Below are 22523 nucleotides of genomic sequence, written 5' to 3'. Positions count from 1 at the left end.
AGTATATCATCACTACAATCACGACGTCTTTAAAAATATAAGAGAATAAGCCTGTAAAAAGCCTTAGGAAACAAATTCAACAGCTGGTAACATTTTGTTTTCCATCACAAAAGGCTTCTGAAAAATATTTAAGATTTAAATTACATGGTGTAAACCTGAGCATATATTGTATCAATTTTGATAAAACTATAGATTAGATAATGATTATAAAGCCTTAAACTCAATTTAGATAGTAGTTTCAAAATCAAAAGAAACATAATTATTCACAGACATACATCGAGCATGTTGCTTTTTTTCTATTCCATTAATCCATAAACAGCATGAGGGTAGCAATCATTCTTGTTTTCTTCACCACTCTGTAAGCAGCTTCGACCACAAAGCCAGATACATTATAATCACTAAAGAATATTTTTGAATGAATGAATAAAATCCTGGCAATTAAAAGAACACATTTACAGTTTAGTTTCCTTTTAAAACAGTGGGATATTTTAAATATATAAATCATGAGACTAGGACCAGGTTTCCAAACTTTTGCTCAATATTATTTCCACCAGGAACAGGTGAGACAGATAAAAAAGGCAAGAACATTACATGCACACATCATGCTTCTGCAATGGATGGCAGTAAGCACTCTTATTCAAAGTAATCTCACAAAACACTACACAAGATATGGCATCAACAACGATGTACATGGCTACCAATATTATTTGTTTAATCCAGAAATTCCACTTCTGGGAATTTACCCTAAGGAATTACCAAAGATATACTCAAAGAATTATGTATAAAGGTAATCATGCCAATATTACTTATAGTAAGAGAAAAAAAGGAAATTTGAATATCCATAAGAAGGTACTAGATAAATAAGTTATGTCACATCCACAAAATGGAACACACTCTCTTCATACACCACTAAAATGGTGAGTAGTACTTCAGTTTCCCAAGCAAGCCATGTTCTCTTTTCCTCTAGGCCTTTGAACAAACTTTCCCCTCTACAGTGCTGGGAATGCCTTTATGCATTTTCCTCTGCCTGATTAATTCCAATTTATCCTTTAGGACTCTTAACTATGAGCCCTCTTTATCTCTGCTCAAAGACTGGATTAGAGACCCTTCCTATGTGTGCACTACCCAAGCACTTTTCACACTGTAATGAAACTACCTATTAATTCCCCCAAGCTGTAAACTCCTGGATCAGGCATGAAGTCTTACATTCCATTCATCACTATATTGCCAGGACCAACACAAGAAGGCATTCAGTATTTGTTATATAAATAATTCTACAGCCATTAATGGGGAAAATATCACATTTTAAAAGAATGTTTAGGGACTTCCCTGGTGGCACAGTGGATAAGACTCTGCGCTCCCAATGCAGGGGGCCCAGGTTCGATCAATGGTCAGGTAACTAGATCCCAAATGCATGCTGCAACTAAGAGTTTGCATGCCACAACTTAGGAGCCCACCTGCTGCAACTAAGACCCAGTGCAACCAAATAAATAAATAAACATTAAAAAAATAATTAGGGCTTCCCTGGTGGCGCAGTGGTTGAGAATCTGCCTGCCAATGCAGGGGACACGGGTTCGAGCCCTGGTCTGGGAAGATCCCACATGCCGTGGAGCAACTGAGCCCGTGAGCCACAGCTGCTGAGCCTGCGCGTCTGGAGCCTGTGCCCAGCAACGGGAGGGGCCGCGATAGTGAGAGGCCCGCGCACCGCGATGGAGAGTGGCCCCTGCTTGCCACAACTAGAGAAAGCCCTCACATGAAACGAAGACCCAACACAGCCAAAAATAAATAAAATAAATGAATAAATAAAGTAGCTATTAATTTTAAAAAATAATAATAATAATAATTAAAAACTGGTATCAAAAATACTTCCAAGTTAATAATAAAAAATAAGTCCTTAAATTAAAAAAAATAAAAGAATGTTTAATGAGAAATGTTTTTTATATATCAAATAAAAAATGGCTACAAAAAGCTATTTTAGCAAGGTTGCAAGATACCAGGTTAATATCCAAAAGTCAACTGTCTTCCAACATACCAGCAATGAATAAGTGGAATCTGAAATTAAAAACACAATACCATTTACATCAGCACCTCATAAAAATGAAACACTTAAGTGTAATCTAACAAAACATGTATAAGATCTATATGGGGAAAAATCAAAAGATTTTGGCTGTGAAATCTTTTGATTTCGCTGAGCAAAATCAAAGAACTAAATAAATGGAGAGATATTCCATGTTCATGGATAGAAAGACTAAATATTGTTAAGATGTCAGTTTTTCTCAACTTTATAGATTCAATATCATCCCAACTAAAATCCCAGCAAGTTATTTTGTGGATATCAACACACTGATTCTAAAATTTATATGGAGAGGCAAATGACCCAGAATAGCCAACACAATATGGAAAGAAGAGAACAAAGAGAACTGACACTACCTGACTTTAAGACTTAACATACAGCTACAGTAATCAAGACAGTGTGGTATTGGTGAAATAGACAAATGAATCAATAGAATAGAACAGAGAGCCAGAAACAGACCCACATAAAGACAGTCTTTGACAAAGGAGCAAAGGCAATACGATGGAGCAAAGACAGTGTCTTCCACAAATGGTGCTGAGACAACTGGACATTCACATCAAAGAAAATGAATCTAGAAACAGACTTTACACCCTTCACAAAAATTAACTCAAAATGAATCAGAGGCTTACATGTAAAACGCAAAGCTATAAAACTCCTAGAAGATAATATAGAAGAAAATCCAGATGATCTTGGGTATGGTGATGACTTTTTAACTACAACACCAAAGGCACAATCCATGAAAGACGATAATTGATAAGCTGGACTTCATTAAAATTAAACACTTCTGCTCTGAAAAAAGGCAATGTCAAGGGAATGAAATGACAAGCCACAGACTGGGAAAAAATATCTGCAAAAGGTGCATCTGATAAAGGACTATTATCCAAAACGTACAAAGAAATTTTAAAACTCAACAATAAGAAAACAACCCAGTTAAAAAGTGGGCCAAAGACCTTAAAAGACATATCACAAAAGATATACAGATAGCAAATAAGCACATGGAAAGATGCTCCACATCATATGTCACCAAGAATGAAGAAAATCCAGAACACTGACAACACCAAATGCTGTTGAGGATGTGGAGCAGTAGGAATTTTTGTTCATTTTTGGTGGGAATGCAAAACGGTACAGCCACTTTGGAAAACACTTTAGCACTTTCTTGCAAAACTGAACATACTTTTAACATAGGATAACTCCTTTCAACAAAGAGTTAAAAATTTATGTCCACACAAAAACTTGCATACAAATGTTTATAGCAACTTTATTCATAATTGCCAAACTTGAAAGCAACCAAGCATTCAGTAGGTGAATGGATAAATAAACTGTGGTATATCCAGACCATGGAATGTTACTCCACACTTCAAAAAAAAAAAGCTGTCAAGCCATGAAAAGACATGGAGGAACCAAAAATGCATACTACTAAATGAAAGAAGCAATCTGAAAAGGCTACATACTGTATGATTCCAACAATGTGACATCCTGAAAAACTATGGAGGCAAAACCATGGAGACAGTAAAAAGATCAGTGGTTGCCAAGGGTTAGGGGAGGGGCAGGGATGCAAAGGCAGAGCACAGAATTTTTTAAGGCAATGAAAATATTCTGTATAATGCCCTAATGATGGATACATGTCATTATATATTTGTCCAAATCCACAGAATGTAGAATGCCAAGAATGGATACTATTGTAAACTATGGACTTTGGGTGCTTATGTGTGTCAACTGTAACAAATGTACCATTCTGGTGAGGGATGCTGATAATGAGGGAAGGCAGGGGTATATGGGAAATCTCCACCTTCCCCTCAACTCTGCTGTAAACCTAAAACTGCTCTAAAAATAATGTTTTAATTTCACAAATGGCTACCAAACATGTTCAGCATCATTCCAATTTTATAAAACAAAAAAATAGACAAAAAAATAGTATGTGTGTTTGTACTTTTTAAAAGTCTAGAAAGCAAGGGGGCATGAGGAACTTTTCGGGGTGACTGAGATAACCTGCATCAGATTGTAGTGTGATTACAAGTTTGTCAAAACTCATCTAAGTATACACATTGAATTATAAACTGTAAATTACACATCTATAAAGATTTTTAAAAGACTAGAAAAACCCATGCCACAACATTAACACTGACTATGTCTAGATGTTAGAATTACCAGTAATTTTTAAATTTCTTCTGAGTTCTTTCCTATGTATTTCCAATTTTCTACAAAAAAAAAAGAACTGCAGCCAATTAAGCTGTGACACGCCATCACTGATGGTTAGACATTTCCCAATTACAGCAACTTAAAAATGATGACATACATGAGTATTCGATAAATAACCAGGCTTTATATAGTTTGAGGGATTAGTAGTGGTGTAAGAATTAATAAACAGAAACCTCAATTAAAATACAGACCAGAGGGCTTCCCTGGTGCCGCAGTGGTTAAGAATCCGCCTGCCAATGCAGAGGACACAGGTCCAAGCCCTAGTCAGGGAAGATCCCACGTGCCATGGAGCAACTAAGCCCATGTGCCACAACTACTGAGCCCATGTGCCACAACTACTGAAGCCCACGCGCCTAGAGCCTGCACTCTGCAACAAGAGAAGCCACCACAATAAGAACCCCACACACCACAACGAAAAGTAGCCCTTGTTGGCTGCAACTAGAGAAAGCCCGCACTCAGCAACAAAGACCCAACACAGCCAAAAATAAAAATAAATATAATTAGGGCTTCCCTGGTGGCGCAGTGGTTGAGAATCTGCCTGCCAATGCAGGGGACACGGGTTCGTGCCCTGGTCTGGGAAGATCCCACATGCCACGGAGCAACTGGGCCCGTGAGCCACAACTACTGAGCCTGCGCGTCTGGAGCCTGTGCTCCGCAACAAGAGAGGCCACGATAGTGAGAGGCCCGTGCATCGTGATGAACAGTGGCCCCCGCTTTCCGCAACTAGAGAAAGCCCTCACACAAAAATGAAGACCCAACACAGCCAAAAAAAATAAAATAAAATAAATTAAAATAAATAAATAAATAAATAAATAAAATTAATTAATTAAAAAAAAAATACAGACCAGAGGCCAGACAAGGACGCTCTCACGCTATATGATGATAGCAGAGACCCAACAGGAAGAAGAAAGAGTCCTCTTCTTGCCTGCAAGAGCTCAGCCAATAAGACTGTCACAACTCAGCCAATGAAAAGCCACTACTGGGACTTCCCCGGTGGTCCACTGGTGGTCCACTTCCACTGCAGGGGGCACGGTGTGACCCCCACCTCCCCCCAAAAAAGAAAAGTCACTATACCTCAAACTCTCAATTCCTCCAATGGACTCTGTTTACAATAGCCCTCTTAACTTCCTTTTCCCCCCCTCTATAAAAGTGCTCTCCTCTCCTTGTTGTGCAGGATTTGCACTTGGCTCACCATGGTTCCAGACCGCAAATTGCAATTTTTTGCCCATCCCGAGTAAACCCATTTTTGCTGGAGAAATAACTGGCAGTCTATTTGCTTAAAGTCAACATTCTGGTGGCCCAGACTGGGATCCAGAGAAGACCCCTGATGACTTCAAGGCTGGTGAGCAAACAAATGCAGTGCCCACACAGAGTCCACTGATGCCCACTGCTTTTCTTCCTAACCCTGAGGTTCAAGAGTAAGTCTTTCTCCTGGATCTGAGCTTCCACCCTCTTTGTGTTTTGAAGCTCTCTAGGTTTTATTCGGGATCTATTTTAAGGGCCCATTCTTTCTATTTAAGGCCTTGTTCTGTCTGTGAGTACTCATTTGGCACTTGGCCTGACACCTTTAAAAATCAGGCTGTTTCAACTATAACTGCACTAGCCTTCGGCCTGATTCCTTGTGGAACAGGGGCTTTTCACTGGAAATGTGCCGGTTCAGCCTTTGGCCAGATTCCTTTTGAAATGGGCTGTTCTGGTGGAACTGCACTGTTAAACCTTCGGGCTCATTCCTGCAGAACTAGGCTGTTTCACTAGAGCTTTGCTGAGCTGCCTTTGGCTTGGCTCCTGCATGGCTGAGCCACTGATAAAAGCAACAACATCAACATCAGAAAGGACTTCCCTGGTGGCATAGTGGTTAAGAATCCCCCTGCCAATGCAGAGGACACTGGTTCAAGCCCTGGTCTGGGAAGATCCCACAGGCTACAGAGCAACTAAGCCCGTGTGCCACAACTACTGAGCCTGCGCTCTAGAGCCCATGAGCCACAACTACTGAGCCCGCGTGCCACAACTACTGAAGCTCACGCGCCTAGAACCTGTGCTCCACGACAAGAGAAGCCACAGCAATGAGAAGCCCGTGCACTGCAATGAACAGTAGCTCCCGCTCGCCGCAAGTAGAGAAAGCCTGCGCGCAGCAACGAAGACCCAACGCAGCAATAAATAAATAAATAAATAAATAAATAAATAGCTTCTGGTGAAATCAACAACTCAGGGTTTTACTGAGAGTCCTCCTTATTCCTCATAAATCCTAAGGTCTGATCTGGATGATATAAAGTTCCCTACAGGTTCTACTTTGCTGTAATATGTGAATGATTTGCTTCTTTGCTCTCCTTCTCAAGCCACCTCACTGGAAGAAAGCAACCACTTGCTAAAGCTTTTAGCCTTAAAGGGACATAAGATCACCAAGGAAAAATCGCAGCTTGCCCAAACCCAGGTTCAATATTTAGGGCATCTGATATCAGAACAAGGGCTCCACATAGATCCAGATAGCCTTCACAGCGTCCAAAGTTTCCCAAAACCCAAAACTAAGTGTCAACTGTGAGGTTTTCTCAAGCTAGTTGGTTATCACTCTGATAACACTCTAAATTTCTCTCTTATGGCCAATCCTCTGTATGTTTTACTAAAGAACAACCCGGAACCAATGTCATGGGAAGAACCAGACAAGAGAGTCTTTAAGGTCTTAAACAAGGGTTTGATGAACCCACCTGCCCTTGGGCATCCCAATTATCAGATTCTTCTTTTCCTTTCTGTATATGAAAAGGAAGGAAATGCCCTTGCAGTACTCACCCAAAAACACAGGGACCACCATCAACCCATAGGGTATTACAGCCATTACTGCCACTGCCCTTTTGATTAGGACCACAAAGAAAAAAGTTGTGGGATCCCCTTTAACCATTTTTGTACCTCATGCAGTAGAAATCCTCCTAAAGTCTCATCACATTCAACATTTCTCAGTCAGCTGCCTCACCTCCTTTTGTTAACCACTCCTTACATAACACTTTTACAGTGTAATAACCTGACACACGTTAGTCTTCTCCCCTCTGTCAGCAAAGTCCCTCATGACTGCTTAAGGATGAGGGATCATCTCCTGAATCCTTGTGAATGATCTGCAGGAAATTCCTTTGGGTAACACTGACATCTTACGGTTCACTGATGGTTGAGAGAGTGACAATATTGCAACTCCTTTTGACAGTGCTGGGGCAGCACCTTTACTACTTCAGCCCAACAAGCTGAATTATATACTCTTACATGGGCTTGTACTTTAGCCAAGGGGAAAACTGTAAATATTTATACTGATAGTCAATATGCTTTCAGAGTAGCTCATGATTTTGGAACGCTGTGAAAGCAATGTGGCTTCCTTACTTCCAGCAGAAATAAAATTTTAAATGGCTCCTATGTTCAGCAGTTATTGGATGCATTATTTTTACCTGCCACATTAGCCATTATTAAGATTCTGTTAAACCTGACTCTCTGGAAGCTAAGGGAAATCACCCAGCTGACATTTCCACAAGGAATGCTGCCCTTAAAGGAACCAATGGCAGCCAAACGTTTCTCATGGTCCAAACGGATATTCTCCCAAATGGCAACTTAGAAAAACTGGCTAGACAAGCCCAACAATGGGCCTCAGAAAAGGAAAAACAAGATTGGAAATTCAACAATTGACGGCTTGATAAAAAGAGAAAGCTCTGGTTTAGACCAGATAACAACCCAGACTACTGGAGACTCTAAAATTCCCACTCCTAACCACTGTACGTGCATTAAACCACTGGTCTACTGACAAAACGATGGCATTCATGAATCGATATTTGTGGGGAAATATTAACAAGGCTGCAAAAAAGTGTCTACCTCACTTGTCCCACTTGTCCAAAATACAACCCAGGGAACCTGTTGGTACTGCTCCCAGATATTTTAAACTGGCCACTGGACCATTTGAGGTCTGGCAAATGGATCTCACACAACTTCCTTCATCTCAAGGATATGAACATGTTCTAGTCATGGTCTGTACATTTTCACACCAGACTGAAGTCTTCCCTTACAGATAAGTTACCACCTCTTCTGTGGCTAAAGCCTTTTTGGAAAAGATTGCCCCAACCTCAAACTTCAAAATATTTGAGCAACCCATTTTACTCATCAGGCACTTCAACAAGTCTGCCCTGTCTGGCCAGTTCTACAGCACTTTCATTGCACTTACCACCCTCAATGCTCTCGTTTAGTCGAACACACTAACGGCATTATTAAGACTCAATTGACAAAATTTGTAGAGGCCCTCCAAATACCTTGGCCAAAAGCATTGCCATTGGTCCTTCTAAATCTCACATCTACCCCTTTTGGAACTCATAAACTCTCACCCTTTGAGAGTCACAGGACTCTCAAGGCACTTGGCTCTTCTGAACCACAACTAATAAAAGAAGAGATAGTCCAATAATGCAAAGGCCAAATTGCTTCTATTAAAAATAACAATGTTTTGGTAGAGCAATCTTTCCACAGTGCACTCTCAGGAAGTGAAGACCTTAACCATCACACTTTGTGACCTGGAGATTTCATCTATTAGAAAATACGCCTCCAGAAGAACTCTCTTCAACCTCAATGGAAAGCCCCCTATCAGGTAATACTACCCAACCAATGTGCCGCCAAACTCCAGGGGACACTTGGATTCACGTGACATATCCAAAGAAAGCACCAAATCCTGACTGGACAGCACATCATCTGGTGACCCAAAAGTAAAGATTTCCCAGAACTGAAGCAGATGACATCTGATGAGACAGCTTTCCAAGGATATCCAAACCAGGCGTGTTGGAAATTTGTCTGCCACACCTTTGTTGATGACATAACACTTCAGATGATCTTCAATGTCTAAGATCTTGATGACATATGGACTTTAGATAAAAAGTGCCTGAGAGTTCTTTCTCCTACTCCTCCTTGTTACTCAAATGTGACCTCAATAGTTTTCCAATCTGTGCATTTTCCCCTCCAACAAGGGACACTTCACCCAGGAAAGGCCCTTCCTGGCATTAAGGGACAGAAAGCTGCTGAAACTGGAAAACCTGACTCTTGATCAGTGATGCATTCAGAGAAAGACCTTGATCAAAAGGGGAAAATGTAAAAATTAATAAACAGAAACCTCAATTATAACAGAGTTAGGAGGCAAGAAGAGCGAGCTCTCATGCCCTATGAGACAACAGAGCCCAACAGGAAGAAGAAAGAGCTCCTCTTCTTGCTTGGCAAGAGCTCAGCCAATAAAAAGCCATGATACTTCAAATTCTCAATTCCTCCATTGAACTCTTTGTTTACCATAGCCCTTTAAATTTCCTTTCCCTGGGCTTCCCTGGTGGCACAGTGGTTAAGAATCTGCCTGCCAATACAAGGGACACGGGTTCGAGCCCTGGTCTGGGAAGATCCCACATGCCATGGGGCAACTAAGCCCGTGTGCCACAACTACTGAGCCTGTGCTCTAGAGCCCGTGAGCCACAACCACTGAGCCCGTGTGCTGCAACTACTGAAGCCCGCACGCTCTACGGCTCGTGCTCTGCAACAAGAGAAGCCACCACAATGAGAAGCCCACGCACCGCAACGAAGTGTAGCTCCCACTCGCCGCAACTAGAGAAAGTCCGCGCGCAGCAACAAAGACCCAAAGCAGCCAATAAATAAACAAATAAATAGAAAATAAATAAATAAATAAATAAATTTCCTTTCCCCACTATAAAAGAAGTCTTCTCTCTCTGTTGTGCAGGACTTGCATGTGGCTCACCGTCGTTGCAGACTCTGAATTACAGTTCTTTGCTTATCCTGAATAAACCCATTTTTGCTAGAGAATTAACTTGCAGTCTATTTGTTTAAGGTCAACAAAGGGCAAAACAGATCTCTATTAGCACAATCTTACATCAAATTATTATATAGATTGTTCGTGATTATTTGTTTACTTTAGAAGCAGTATTTACTAGTAGCAATAGTCAACACAGATTCTTTCCAAACAAGTCATGCCAGAATAACCTCATCAACCTCATTTCCTTTTTATAATAGGTCAGCAGAATATTACATGTCTCTAGAAATGTAACTGAAATAAATTTGAAATTGACAAAAGCTAACTGCAACAAGATGACTTAAAAACAGGTAAATGTTAGGCCTTGCATTTAGACTCAGTTACTCAGTCAAATGAAACAGAACAATGGGAAGTTCAGATGAAAAACTCAAGGCTTTTAGACAACCACAGCTCAACTGAAATAAAATAATGATGAGTCCACTTAACGTAATAAATTCTAGATATCATTAATAAAAATGATGTCCAGGGATTTCCCTGGTGGCGCAGTGGTTAAGAATCTGCCTGCCAATGCAGGGTACACAGGTTCAAGCCCTGGTCCGGGAAGATCCCACATGCTGCGGAGCAACTATGCCCGTGCACCACAACTACTGAGCCTGTGCTCTAGAGCCCGCGAGCCACAACTACTGAGTCTGCGTGCCACAACTACTGAAGCCCGCGTGCCTAGCAACACGCGCAGCAACAAAGACCCAACACAGCCAAAAATAAAAATATATTAATTAAAATTAAAAAAAAAAAATGATGTCCACATCATGAAATGTAATAGGTTCCATTCTCTACATTTAGTCAGACCCACCTGCAGACTGACACCTTTTTAAAAGGAACACTAGAAAAATACAGTAACTAGAAACTTTGGGCAAGCTATTTAAACGCTCTGTATATCAACTTTCTCATTTATAAAATAAAGAGAACAGACTAGCTGCTAAAACTTCTTTCAACACTAAATTCTAAGAATCACTACCTTAAACCCTTAAACTTTTCTACATCTAATACACAATGTCTAATTTTTCGACCCTTCTATTTAACCTGTAAACTAAAGAAAATAATAATGAACTTGAGTATGCAGGCATGTGAGAAGCAGCGCAGGGCACTCTGGAGCCAGCCTGCCTTGGCTTGATTTCTAGCTCTGCCATTTATGTATGACCTTAGGCATCCATCAAGCCATTTAACTTGTTGATGCATTTCAAAGTAAACTGCAGACATCAGTATATTTCCCCCTAAATGCTTCTGGATCCTTATTACTTCTTAAATTAGTGCTATTTGAGCCCTCTTCCCAGGCCCTAAAAATAACGCCCATTTGGCAGCCTACTGTGATGCTCCAACATCTGTTACACTCTTAACACCTACTGCTTCTGTTCTCCCAAGTAAAATGGCAAATCCAGGCTGATGACACATCAGAAGGCCTACAGCACTTGGCAATTTAATACACTGTACTGTGTAATAATTAAGAAGACAGTTTTGGAGGCCAATGCCTGAATATAAATCTGGACTGACACTTCCAAGCATGTGATCTTGCACAGTTTACATAACCTCTTTGTGTCTCCCTTTCCTCATCTATGACAGGCGGTAGAACAATAATTACTCATAAGATTGTTGGGAGGATTAAATGAAATACTTAAAGTACTTAGAACAAAATTTGACACACAGTAAGCACTCAATGTTACCTGTAATATTACTATCTATGATAATCATTATTAGATGTTTAATACATAAGGTCCTATGAGAGCAGAGTTTCCGCGAGGGGGGATAGCAAAGGATGAAGTTCGACAAAGGGGATTATGACCAGAATCTGTGGATTCGGTTTGGCTTTGAAGGGGGGATGGGGTGCAACCATCAAACCTCTAGGATGAAAAAAAAAAAATCTCTAGGATGCAAGAATGCAAATAAAACAGTCAAGAACCAGCTACGCACCTCCCCCTGCTGTTTCTGCTTTTCGCCTTCCAACTACATTAGGAAGTAGTTATTTCGCTTCGTGGCTTAGGTCGCTCCTTTGATTTTGTGGCCCCGCTAAACCGGCCTACAAAAATCTTCCGTTACTTACTATTAATTAATACCGTGCAGGAGAGTGGAGATTAGTCCTGGGGAAAGAAACCCAAGCGCCACAGAAGCCGAGCGGGCTGACCGCAGTGCGGGCGCGGAAGCACCACCGCCCGGAGTCGCCTCTCGCGTCGGCCTCCCCACCACAAACACACCCCCACGGCGCGCCCTCCGCCACCAGCCACCCCACGGCCAGCAGCGAAGGCGCCCCTCACACTTGAGACCCCTCCGCGCTCCCAGACCCGCAGGAGGCGGCCACAGGAGCTCCGCCGCCTTCCTTCCCTCCTCCGTCGGAGGCCTGCTCCGGCGCCTCTCCCCTCTTTGCCCCACACAAGCCTACAGGCTGTCGCAGCCTCACAAGCCTCCCCCTCCAGGGACGCACCAGAGAGGTTCCGAAGGAAGCTGCGCCACCAGCCAGGAGGAACCGGGGGAGACAGCGCTCCCTCAACGCCAGAGCGGCTCAAGATTCCCGCCTCGGCGCTGCCAATTGCGGACGAGCCCATCGCGCGTGCGCACTACCTTCCTTCCGCAGATCCTCGTCCAGCTCGACTCTGATTGGACGACCTTATCGAATCACTGCGCAAGTGCTTTTGCGTTTCTCCTTGAGCTCTTCCAAGTTTGCTTCGGGATTATGGTTCAATTCGAAAAATATTTATTTGCTGCCTACGGTCAGACATGATGTTCATGCTGAGGCTACAGACCACATCCTAGGACAGATGAGGCATATTTCTTAAATCTGAGAACATCTACATGGATATGTTTGTGCAGTTTGATGGTCCGTCTGCATTGTAAAAATATAAAAATATAATGGATTTTTACCATATAGCTCCTAAATTATGCCGCATTTTAGGAATGAGGTAATTTCAACGACTTTGTTAATATGTTCCTTTTAGGTACCCAGCCGAAATAAGTGAACTGACGTTTTAAAATTGGTCCAACACCTTTTAATATGGTGACTAGTTAGAAATACATAGGTCGTGGGCCCTTTAATGTAAAAGTATCCCCAAACCAGGTCACCGTCTGTTAATATGTAGAAAAATATTCCGGTTTGAACAAGACACTTAAAAACGTGTGAATACAATAATTTTCATCATTTAGCATGATTTTCAAAAGCCATTAACTCTAAAAATACGTGAAGAATTACAGTATTAAATCTTACCAAATTGTAGTAGAGTAGCTTTTTTATATAATAAATTGTTATAATTTTTTGGACTTTATTTTGGTAAAATCAGTGAGGAAGTGGTAGCTGAAGCAGAGTGAGTTCAGAGAATAGTAGATGAGGTCAAAGAGATAACAAGGAGCGGGAAAATCATGTAGAAACTTGTGGCTTTTATTCTGAAATGGGAGGGTTTTGAGCTGTTAGGAGACTGTTTACATAATTGAGACGCGAAACAATGGTGGCTTAGCCCGGGTGGCTGCAGCAGAGGCGGTAACATTTGGAGTAAAGATATGTTTTGAAGGTAGAAGCCAGATCAGAGGTAGAGTGTGAGAGAAAAAGAGCAGATAAGAATGACTAAGGTTTTTGGCCTGAGAAACTAGAACCATGGAGTTGCCATTTATTGAGAAAAAGAAAATAGCAGAGGAGTAGTTACCATGAAGGGAATATCTAGAGCTCAATGTGGGTACATCAAATTTGAGGTGCTTACTAGGCAATGGTGGAGATGTCAAGATGCAAATCTGGGGCATCACAGGAGAGGTCTAGGTTGGAAATTTAGAGGAATCAGCATGTAGAGGTGCTATTTAAAGCCATGACCCCAAGAACAAAAAATTTTAAAAACAGACAAATAAAATAAAGCCATGACTCTGAATGAGAACAAGATAGTGAATATAGTTTAAAAAAAAAAAAAAATCATCCTGGGGAATTCCCTAGCGGTCCAGTGGTTAGGACTCAGCGCGTTCACTGCAGTGTCCTGGGTTCAAACCCTGTTCGGGGAACTAAGATACCTCAAGCCATGAGGCGCAGCCAAAAATAAATAAAAAATAAAAAATCTTCATCTAGGCAATTCTATGGATACAGATATCTTTGGAAAAAAAACATTTTGGTAAACTTTAGTTCCTTTCCTTTAATCATTAATTAAATACTAAAGTGTTATCACAATTAAATACTTTTTATAAGGACATTATACTGTGTCCTCAGGTTCAGTTAACTTTAGAACTACTGAAAGTAAAAGTTTCTGTAACTTTAAATTTTGAATTAACATTTGTTAATTGGGTTTTGATAATGTTGGCTAATTGATTAACCAACACCAACATCAGAGCTGAATGTTTCTCCTAGGGGGAATGGAGAGGAGAAAAAGAATTTGAATTCCTCCTTTTCATGAGATTACCCTTCTTTTTTCAGTTGTGTTTATTCCACTTGTCTCTTAGCCACTACATTTCATCAATTTTGGACTGCTACTTTTTACTTCAACTGTTCAATAAATATCTGTAATAACATCTCTTATGATTCATACTCTACAGTACACACAGTCTGAATCCTATTTTTTAAATTTATTTTTTACTGAAGTATAGTTGAATTACAACTATGTGTTAATTACTGCTGTACAGCAAAGTGACCCAGTTATATTACATATATACATTCTTTTTCATATTATTTTCCATTATGGTTTATCACCTGAATCCTATTTTATACTTAAGAATATATGAGAAAACAGAGGCCCACTGATAATTTAATTTGTTCATATCACATAGCAAGTTAATGAATAGGAAAGTCAGGACTAGTGCCTAGCCTTTTTCATTTCTAATATTTATGCTTTTTCATCAAAATGAGTTTTGGAGATACAGTTATTGAACAGCTTTTTAAAATTTCACATGCTTATGGAGCAGCTTTGGATATTTGTTTTACATGACTTTGGCTTACAAGTGAATTCTTTCTGATTCCTTATTTAACTTAAAGAAAACAATGATTCCAGAGGACCCTAAATTGTTCTAGCAGAGCCAGGTGAAATGTTTAGTCAGAGTAAGTAGCAATTGTACTGTTCCAGGTTTACCAGAACATTGAAAAGCTTCATCCCTAAACAACTTAAAGCAGCTGCAGACTTAAGGGGGTCCATTAGGCCTGCTTTAGTTCAAACCTTTACCAAAATACTCCCAAAGCCTCTCTTTAGCAAACAAAGAGAACTTCACTGAGGAATAATATACAGTTTGTCAACACAAATCATTTTTTAAGATTTATTAACTTGAAGGACTTCCCTGGTGGTCCAGTGCCTAAGACTCCATGCTCCCAATGCAGGTGGAACTAGGTCCCACATGCTGCAACTAAAAGTTCACATGCCACAACTGAGAATTCGCATGCCACAACTGAAGATCCTATGTGCCACAACTAAGACCCAGAACAGCCAAAAAAATAAATAAATAAATATTTTTAAAAAAAAGATTTACTAACTTGAAAAAATTTTAAGAATTTTCTTTGGCTATTTTAGTCTTCTCCTTTGCTTTAGTCTTTGCTTTGCTATTTTAGTCTTTTCCTTGCAATTCAGCATTATATTTTTCCAAATTAATACCTCAAAACATTATTCCATTTAAAACCCTTAGGGAATTCCCTGGTGGTCCAGTGTTTAGGACTTGGTGCTTTCACTGCCGTGGTGTGGGGTTCAGTCCCTCTGGTCAGGGAACTAAGATCCCGCGTGTGGCTTGGCCAAAAACAAAACAAAACAAAATAAAACAAAAACCCAAGAATACATAATATGATAAACATACTAACCAGAATAGGGTCATTAAAAAACTAAACTTTGAGGATACTTAGGCAGCATGAAACAATGCAGCATATTTAAGAACATCTTAGATATGAAAGAAGCAGATATAAGAACTTAGAACACAACAATCAGAAATGGAATTTCCAAAGCAGTCGGTAATTACAAAACACACAACTAGATTCTGCAGTTACAATCTAGGACCACAAACCCAAAGGCAATCTTTATATGTAAACTATTGGCAAGAGGAGGGCTTTGGCACACATAGCTTTTAGCAATCTCTTCTCTGTTCCCCACAAATTGAACATATTTCTTACTTCTCAATCATGCTACAAATAGCATTATGAATTCTGCGTACCTTCCCACAAATTCACACTCCAATATAATTGCCATGACAAAAGTTATAAAATCTTTCAAATTGCCAAATCTAGGGCATCTTTTCATCTTCACCTTTTGTGATCATTTGGAGCATGTGGCACTACTTACCACCCCTAAACCTCAGGTCTCTTGAGCTGCTTCAGTTCTGCTTTACTGACATGCTAACTTATTCCTCATCCTGCTCAAGCACCTGCCCGTCTCTTTTCCCACTAGAAGGTACTTTCAAACCAGTAACTGCTTCGTATAATTTTATGCCATCATGGCCTAATATAATTCTAGAGGTATTAGAGTGTCTTAGAAATATCTTTTCTATTTGATCCTTCCATTTCCATCACCACTATCTTAGCTGAGGACATTACTTTTCATCTAGGTCACTGGATCCAAACCTGGCTGATGAATCTCCTGAGAAGTTTTTAAAAATAGATTTTTAGCCCCTGGAAGTTGGATATTTTTTAACTTTTTATTCTATATTGGAGTATAGCTGATTAACAATGTGTTAGTTTCAGGTGTACAGCAAAGTGATTCAGTTATACATATACATGTATCTATTCTTTTTCAAAATCTTTTCCCATTTAGGTTGTTATGTAATATTGAGCAGAGTTCCCTGTGTTATACAGTAAGCCTTGTTGGTTATCCATTTTAAATATAGCAGTGTGTACATATCAATCCCAAACTCCCTAACTATTCCTCCCCCCCCACCCCTGTAAGCATAAGTTCATTCTCTAAGTCTTTCTGTTTTGTAAATAAGTTCATTTGTATCATTTCTTTTTTGCGTATAAGCCATATCATATGATACTGCTCTTTCTCTGACTTACTTCACTTAGTATCACAATCTCTAGGGTCCATCTATGTTTCTGAAAATGGCGTTATTTCATTCTTTAATGGCTGAGTAATATTCCACTGTATATATGTACCACATCTTCTTTATCCATTCCTCTGTCTGGAACCTGAATTTTTAATGACCTCCCCAGATGATTCCTAAATTTGAAATCCATTGATATACAAACTTTGGGGGGCATCAAACTTTAGCACAATCGCTTGCAGGACTTGTCAAAGCACACATTGCTAGGCCCCACCTCCAGTTTCTTACATCTGGGGTGGTGCTTAAGAATATGCACATCTAATATATTCCCAGCTGATGCTGGGCTGCTGGGCTGAGAACCATTCTTTGAGGATCACTGATTTATCAACAGATCTTTGCTGTAATTGCTTAATTGCTCTTCCTGACTCAGACTCTTCCCTCTCTAATCTGTCCTCCCTGCTGCACCAGAGGAAGAGTCTTTCTAAAGCAGATGATTACGAGTTAATTTATGGAAAACACCTTTTATAGTGACTGGCTAGTAGTAGATCCTCATAAAAATGCACCAAATTTAAAAATGTCATTCAAATTAACAACAACCAAACTTTAGTTACTCCCTATGGCTTATATAGCAAATAATAAGACCTTTAATAATTTTCATAATTTAGGCCTAATCTCCAAGTACACCTTCCCTCCATTTCCTCTACTCCCACCCCTGCATTCTACACTGGCCAAAGTAGACTACTCACTGTTCTCTGCATTTTCATACCGTCTACAACCTTTTATATTTTAAAGTATAAATACTATATTTTAAAAATACTACCACATGCCCCAAAGTATCCTGGAAATTCTTAGAAAGTAGACTATTTTCACTTACAATCTATGTCTATAAGACCATTATAAAATAGTGCTCCCAAACTAAAAATCTCCCTAAAAAAAACACATCTAAATTGTCTGGTAGAGCTATAAATTAGTATAATTCTACTAACTTACATGTTATTTCTCAGGCAGGCACTAATTCCAATGACTTCAGAAATAATTTATCAAGTACGTCATATATGGTATACATTTTTCCAGGCCAACATTTGAACCAATATTGCTTTACATATTTTTTTAAAAATCAAATATAGACTTTAATCTCCAAAATTCAGTGAGGTAGGCATAGCAGAGAGATTTGGCTCCAAAGTACTTCTCTACAGTATCACGTCCTATCACAAACTTACTCGGTAAATTTTAGCATCTCAAATGAAAATAAGTTTTTATAGTAATCAAGTTCCAATTTCTAAAACTGATCTTATCTTCAGGCTGGAACCCTCTGGCCACATTTTGCCCTGCACATTTGCTTGGCTCATATAATGTTTTAAATTATTTAATTTCAATTGCCATACTTGAAAACTGATTACACATCAACAATCCAGATTTTTGGCTTCTTTTTAAGAGTCGAAATCACATCCATTAGGATGGATATTATTAAAATAAACAAAAAGAAAATAAGTGTTGGTGAGGATGTGGAGAAATTAGAATTCTTGTTGGTAGAAATGCAAAATGGTGCAGGCACTATGGAAAACAGTATGGCGATTCCTAAAAAACTTATAAAAGGAACTACCACATGATGCAGCATTCCTGTTTCTGTGTATGTTCCCAAAAGAATTCAAAGTAGGGTCTTGAGCAGATATTTGTATATCCATGCTCATAACAGCACTATTCATAATAGCCAAAAAGTAGAAGCAACTCAAATGTCTATTGACAGATGAACGAGCAAAATGTGGTATATACATACAATGGAATATTATTCAGCCTTATAAGGAAGGAAATTTTGACATATGTTACAGAATAGATGAATCTTGAGGACATCATGTCATCAAATTCAGAGACAGAAAGTAGAATGGTGGGTGCCAGTGACTGGAGGAAGAGGGGATGGGGAAGTTGTTGCTTAATGGGTATAGTTTCAGATGTGCAAGATGAAAAAGTTCATGAGGTTGATTGCACAACAATGTAAATATACTAAACACTACTGAACTGTAGACTAAAAAATGGTTAAGATGGTAAATTTTGTGGTTTTTTAACCACAAATAAAATTTTTTTTAATTTTAAAACTTAAAACAGTAAAAACAAATTTTTTTAGAAGATGCATCAGCATCATATCTGTCCGTTTTCCAACGTATCAATCAGCTGAAGCAGAAGAGTAGTTTAACACTGTAAGCCCTCTCCAGGGCCACCAGCTCCAACTCTCCAAGTTTTCTCCCTCATACCAAGGCCAAAGTGTCAACGGCCAACTCTTCTGCGGTTTTCACTGCCTATTCTCTCATTTCTGTTACTTTCAAGGCCATTGCTAGTACTTGAGTTTGCATCCTTTTCTCTGGCTCATGAATTTACAAAATGTTTATAAGATCTTGCTCATTACTTCCCAACCTGTCCTTTGAATTTAAAAATACAAATCACATGCATATTTTTTCCATCCTAACTAGCCTTTATACAAAAACCATTTCAAAGATGTTATTTATGGTCTAACAATATAATTATAATGTCAAGTCTTTTCTTTTTTTCCTTTGGTTATTTTAAATATACACTTACTTTAAAAACTCCACAATAAAATCAGTTTGAAATGTACTAGTTGGATTAATCAAGCACTCCAAGTTGTTCTGTATTCATACACTCACCTATTTACTTAAAAAAAAAACTTGTTTACATGATTGTTTTCTCTATTAGATATGAGCTTCTTGAGGGCAGAAATTGCATCTTATTCATCCTTATAGTCCCAAGGCTGTACTACGGTATACGGAACACGATACTTAGAAGACTTACTCTCGTTCCTACATTCTCTGTCTCTCTGTTTTTGCAATTTTTTTGCACTAAGCAATAAAACTAAACTGGACCTGGTACTGCTTCACACACCCTGATGACTACCATTGCTCTTAAATGAAGCACAGCAATATTTCAGAGCATTTTTTTCTTTGGGACTTCCCTGGTGGCGCAGGGGTTAAGAGTCCGTCTGCCAATGCAGGGGATACGGGTTCAATCCCTAGTCCGGGAAGATCCCACATGCCGCGGAGCAACTAAGCCCGTGCGCCACAACTACTGAGCCTGCGCTCTAGAGCCCGCGTGCAGCAACTGCTGTAGCCCGTGTGCCTAGAGCCCATGCTCTGCAACGAGAAGCCACCGCAATGAGAAGCCCACGCACCGCAACGAAGACTAGCCCCCACTCAATGCAACTAGAGAAAGCCCGCGCACAGCAAGGAAGACCCAACACAGCCAAAAATTAAATAAATAAATAAATAAAGCAATCATTTTTTTATAAAAAATAGATCATTCTATCAACTCCTTGTGTTATAGATTAAATAAAGTTTTATTCGCAAAGGTATTCTGAGTTTTACATTAATCTCTAAACACCACTTAAAACTTTTCCTGAAATCTCTTGCGTAAAAAAGTTTTGCAAATAATACATATACCTATTCTACCAAAGTACTCATGAAATTGATGTTTATTTTTGAAGGTGCATGGTCTTACATGCACATCTAAATGCATACGACAGCAACCACCCCCCCAGTACCTATCTGGCTCACCTCTGAAATGACTAAAACAGACTGGTAGGTCTTTGGAACTCCATTTCCATAGAATAAATTAATCTGATCTCTAATACCATTCAACCTAAAAAGTGGCTTCTTAGCTCTCCATGATGCAAAGGAGAACTAAAGAATTAGGAGCTAGCCAACCTGGTTTTAAATCCTGTTTCTATCGCTTTTGAGTAAAGCTCCTCAACTTTCTCCATCTGTGAAGTTAGGATAATACCTCTTTTGCTGGACTGAGTGATATATGCCTGGTATTAATTTGCTTCTACATTAATAATTTATTACTTTGGCTGGCCTGAATTACTGGGTACTAACCTAACAAACAAGCAGAAATGGCTCTCTGATATTTCTGAGCTTATATTCAACCTAAAGCTTAAAAAAGAAACATATCTATATATGGCCATATATTCTTATTAAGAAATATAATTATTTAAACAATTATTTTTACATATATTGTGTCAGACGTTAAGGACAAACTTCAAATTCTATCTACTGTGAAAAATGCATATTTAGAGAAAATGAGCATATTAGTTACAGGATTAGACGGGGTTTAGGTTACCTTGGGTTTTTGAGGCCATTAGTTATGAAAAGATTTCCGTTACCTTTCACTTAAATACCAGAATCTTTAGAACTGAGCTTTTCTTCAAGGTTTTCCTAGCAAACAAACTTTCTATTCACTCACAAACAGTTCAACAAAACAGCATTATAAAGGGATGGAATGAGACTCATATACTCCTTTGTTGTTTAAGAGAACTCTATATAGGCTCAGTGTGTTAAGATATCTCTTGGGGAAAACATGACTATTTTCTCAAAGTATAAACTTCATTTCTGCATATAAAGTACAGATTTTATTAGATGTTTCTGATTTCCAAAATAACAGTATTAGGATATGCCTCATTTTAGGCTTTAAAAAACTGCATAATAAAATAGTGTAAGTAGGTATAAAGCTAAAGCACAAAGCACGTATGTATTTCTTTCTAGCATAAAGAAGAGTGTCATGTTTCTTTCTGAACAGCTAAAAGGTTCCCAAAATTGTGCACTAGGTCACCCTAGTAAATTAACACGAGTGCCACATGACATTTTAAATTTTTGAGGAGAACACATCTGTTGGACACAACACAAAATGCTAGCTCAAGGTAGTTTACATTTTCAGTATTAGATAGCATTATATTCCTTCCCATGGCAGTGTATCTTTGCAAAACTGGATTTTCAGCAGTTGAAGTAAGTACTATGCAAAAAGCATAGTGGAACAGGAATACTGGCAGTGTTCAAGCTGATTCCAAGGTCTGAGAAGTTGTGCAGCAACCACCATTACTTGTTAAATTCTTATTAAGTTGTTTGGACCTAATTGCTTAATAAATGGCATCATTAGGCATTTCTTTTGGCCTAGGTGTATTGTGAAAAGACTACTGAAACAGTAAAGGGCAACATGAGCTGAGAAAGTATTGGGGACGTCTGTGGTATACGCAAGAAATACACTAAAACAAAAACGTTATTTCACTGTTCATTTTCTACCTAAGAGATTTTCTAAATAGTCATGTAAGAAGGGGAAAAAATATATACAAACATACAAAGTTTCGATTTTTATTGAAATCTTGTGTTAGGTATCAAACAAAATTTGCTTTCTTCAGATAAAAATATTCTCTCAGATGTATCCAGATAACTGCTAAGTCTAAATTGGTCCTCCAATGTCTTGTTTTATTTTTACTGTCCTCATGAAATGTTCATATACACTTAGGATGTTCCCAAAAAAATTTTTATCGTGTAAAGGACCGTACATGACGACCTCTACCACTGCCTCCACTAACAAACTTTCCTCTTGAGCCTCCACTGCCGCTATTTGCACTTGCCCAGGAAGGCCCCAGTCCCCCACGACCTCTGGAAGCACGGTCACGAGGACTTGGGCGATAGCCTATAAAAGAAAAGAATATAATTTTCAGTTGCAACATCCTTTCCTTTC

General features: G+C 39.1%; 2 protein-coding genes across 4 annotated transcripts in view; both read right to left on the bottom strand.

Moving 5' to 3' along the window:
• Positions 1-12612, bottom strand: part of RAD54B (RAD54 homolog B) — a 103269-nt gene extending 90657 nt beyond the window's left edge. For both annotated transcript variants that reach the window (XM_036830965.1, XM_036830964.1), the window contains exon 1: positions 12508-12612. The gene's annotated coding sequence lies outside the window, so the exon portion shown is untranslated. The remainder of the gene's footprint in view (positions 1-12507) is intronic.
• A 9516-nt stretch (positions 12613-22128) lies between these two features.
• Positions 22129-22523, bottom strand: part of VIRMA (vir like m6A methyltransferase associated) — a 60726-nt gene continuing 60331 nt past the window's right edge. The window contains exon 24 of one of the 2 annotated variants that reach the window (XM_036830167.1): positions 22129-22475. In XM_036830167.1, the coding sequence (XP_036686062.1) occupies positions 22321-22475 (155 nt within the window). In that variant the 3' untranslated portion in view covers positions 22129-22320. The remainder of the gene's footprint in view (positions 22476-22523) is intronic. The other variant, XM_036830168.1, reaches the window with a different exon arrangement.

Source organism: Balaenoptera musculus, chromosome 17 (assembly GCF_009873245.2).
Source record: "Balaenoptera musculus isolate JJ_BM4_2016_0621 chromosome 17, mBalMus1.pri.v3, whole genome shotgun sequence".
NCBI lineage: Eukaryota > Metazoa > Chordata > Mammalia > Artiodactyla > Balaenopteridae > Balaenoptera > Balaenoptera musculus.
This window is presented reverse-complemented; position numbering and strand designations above follow the sequence as displayed.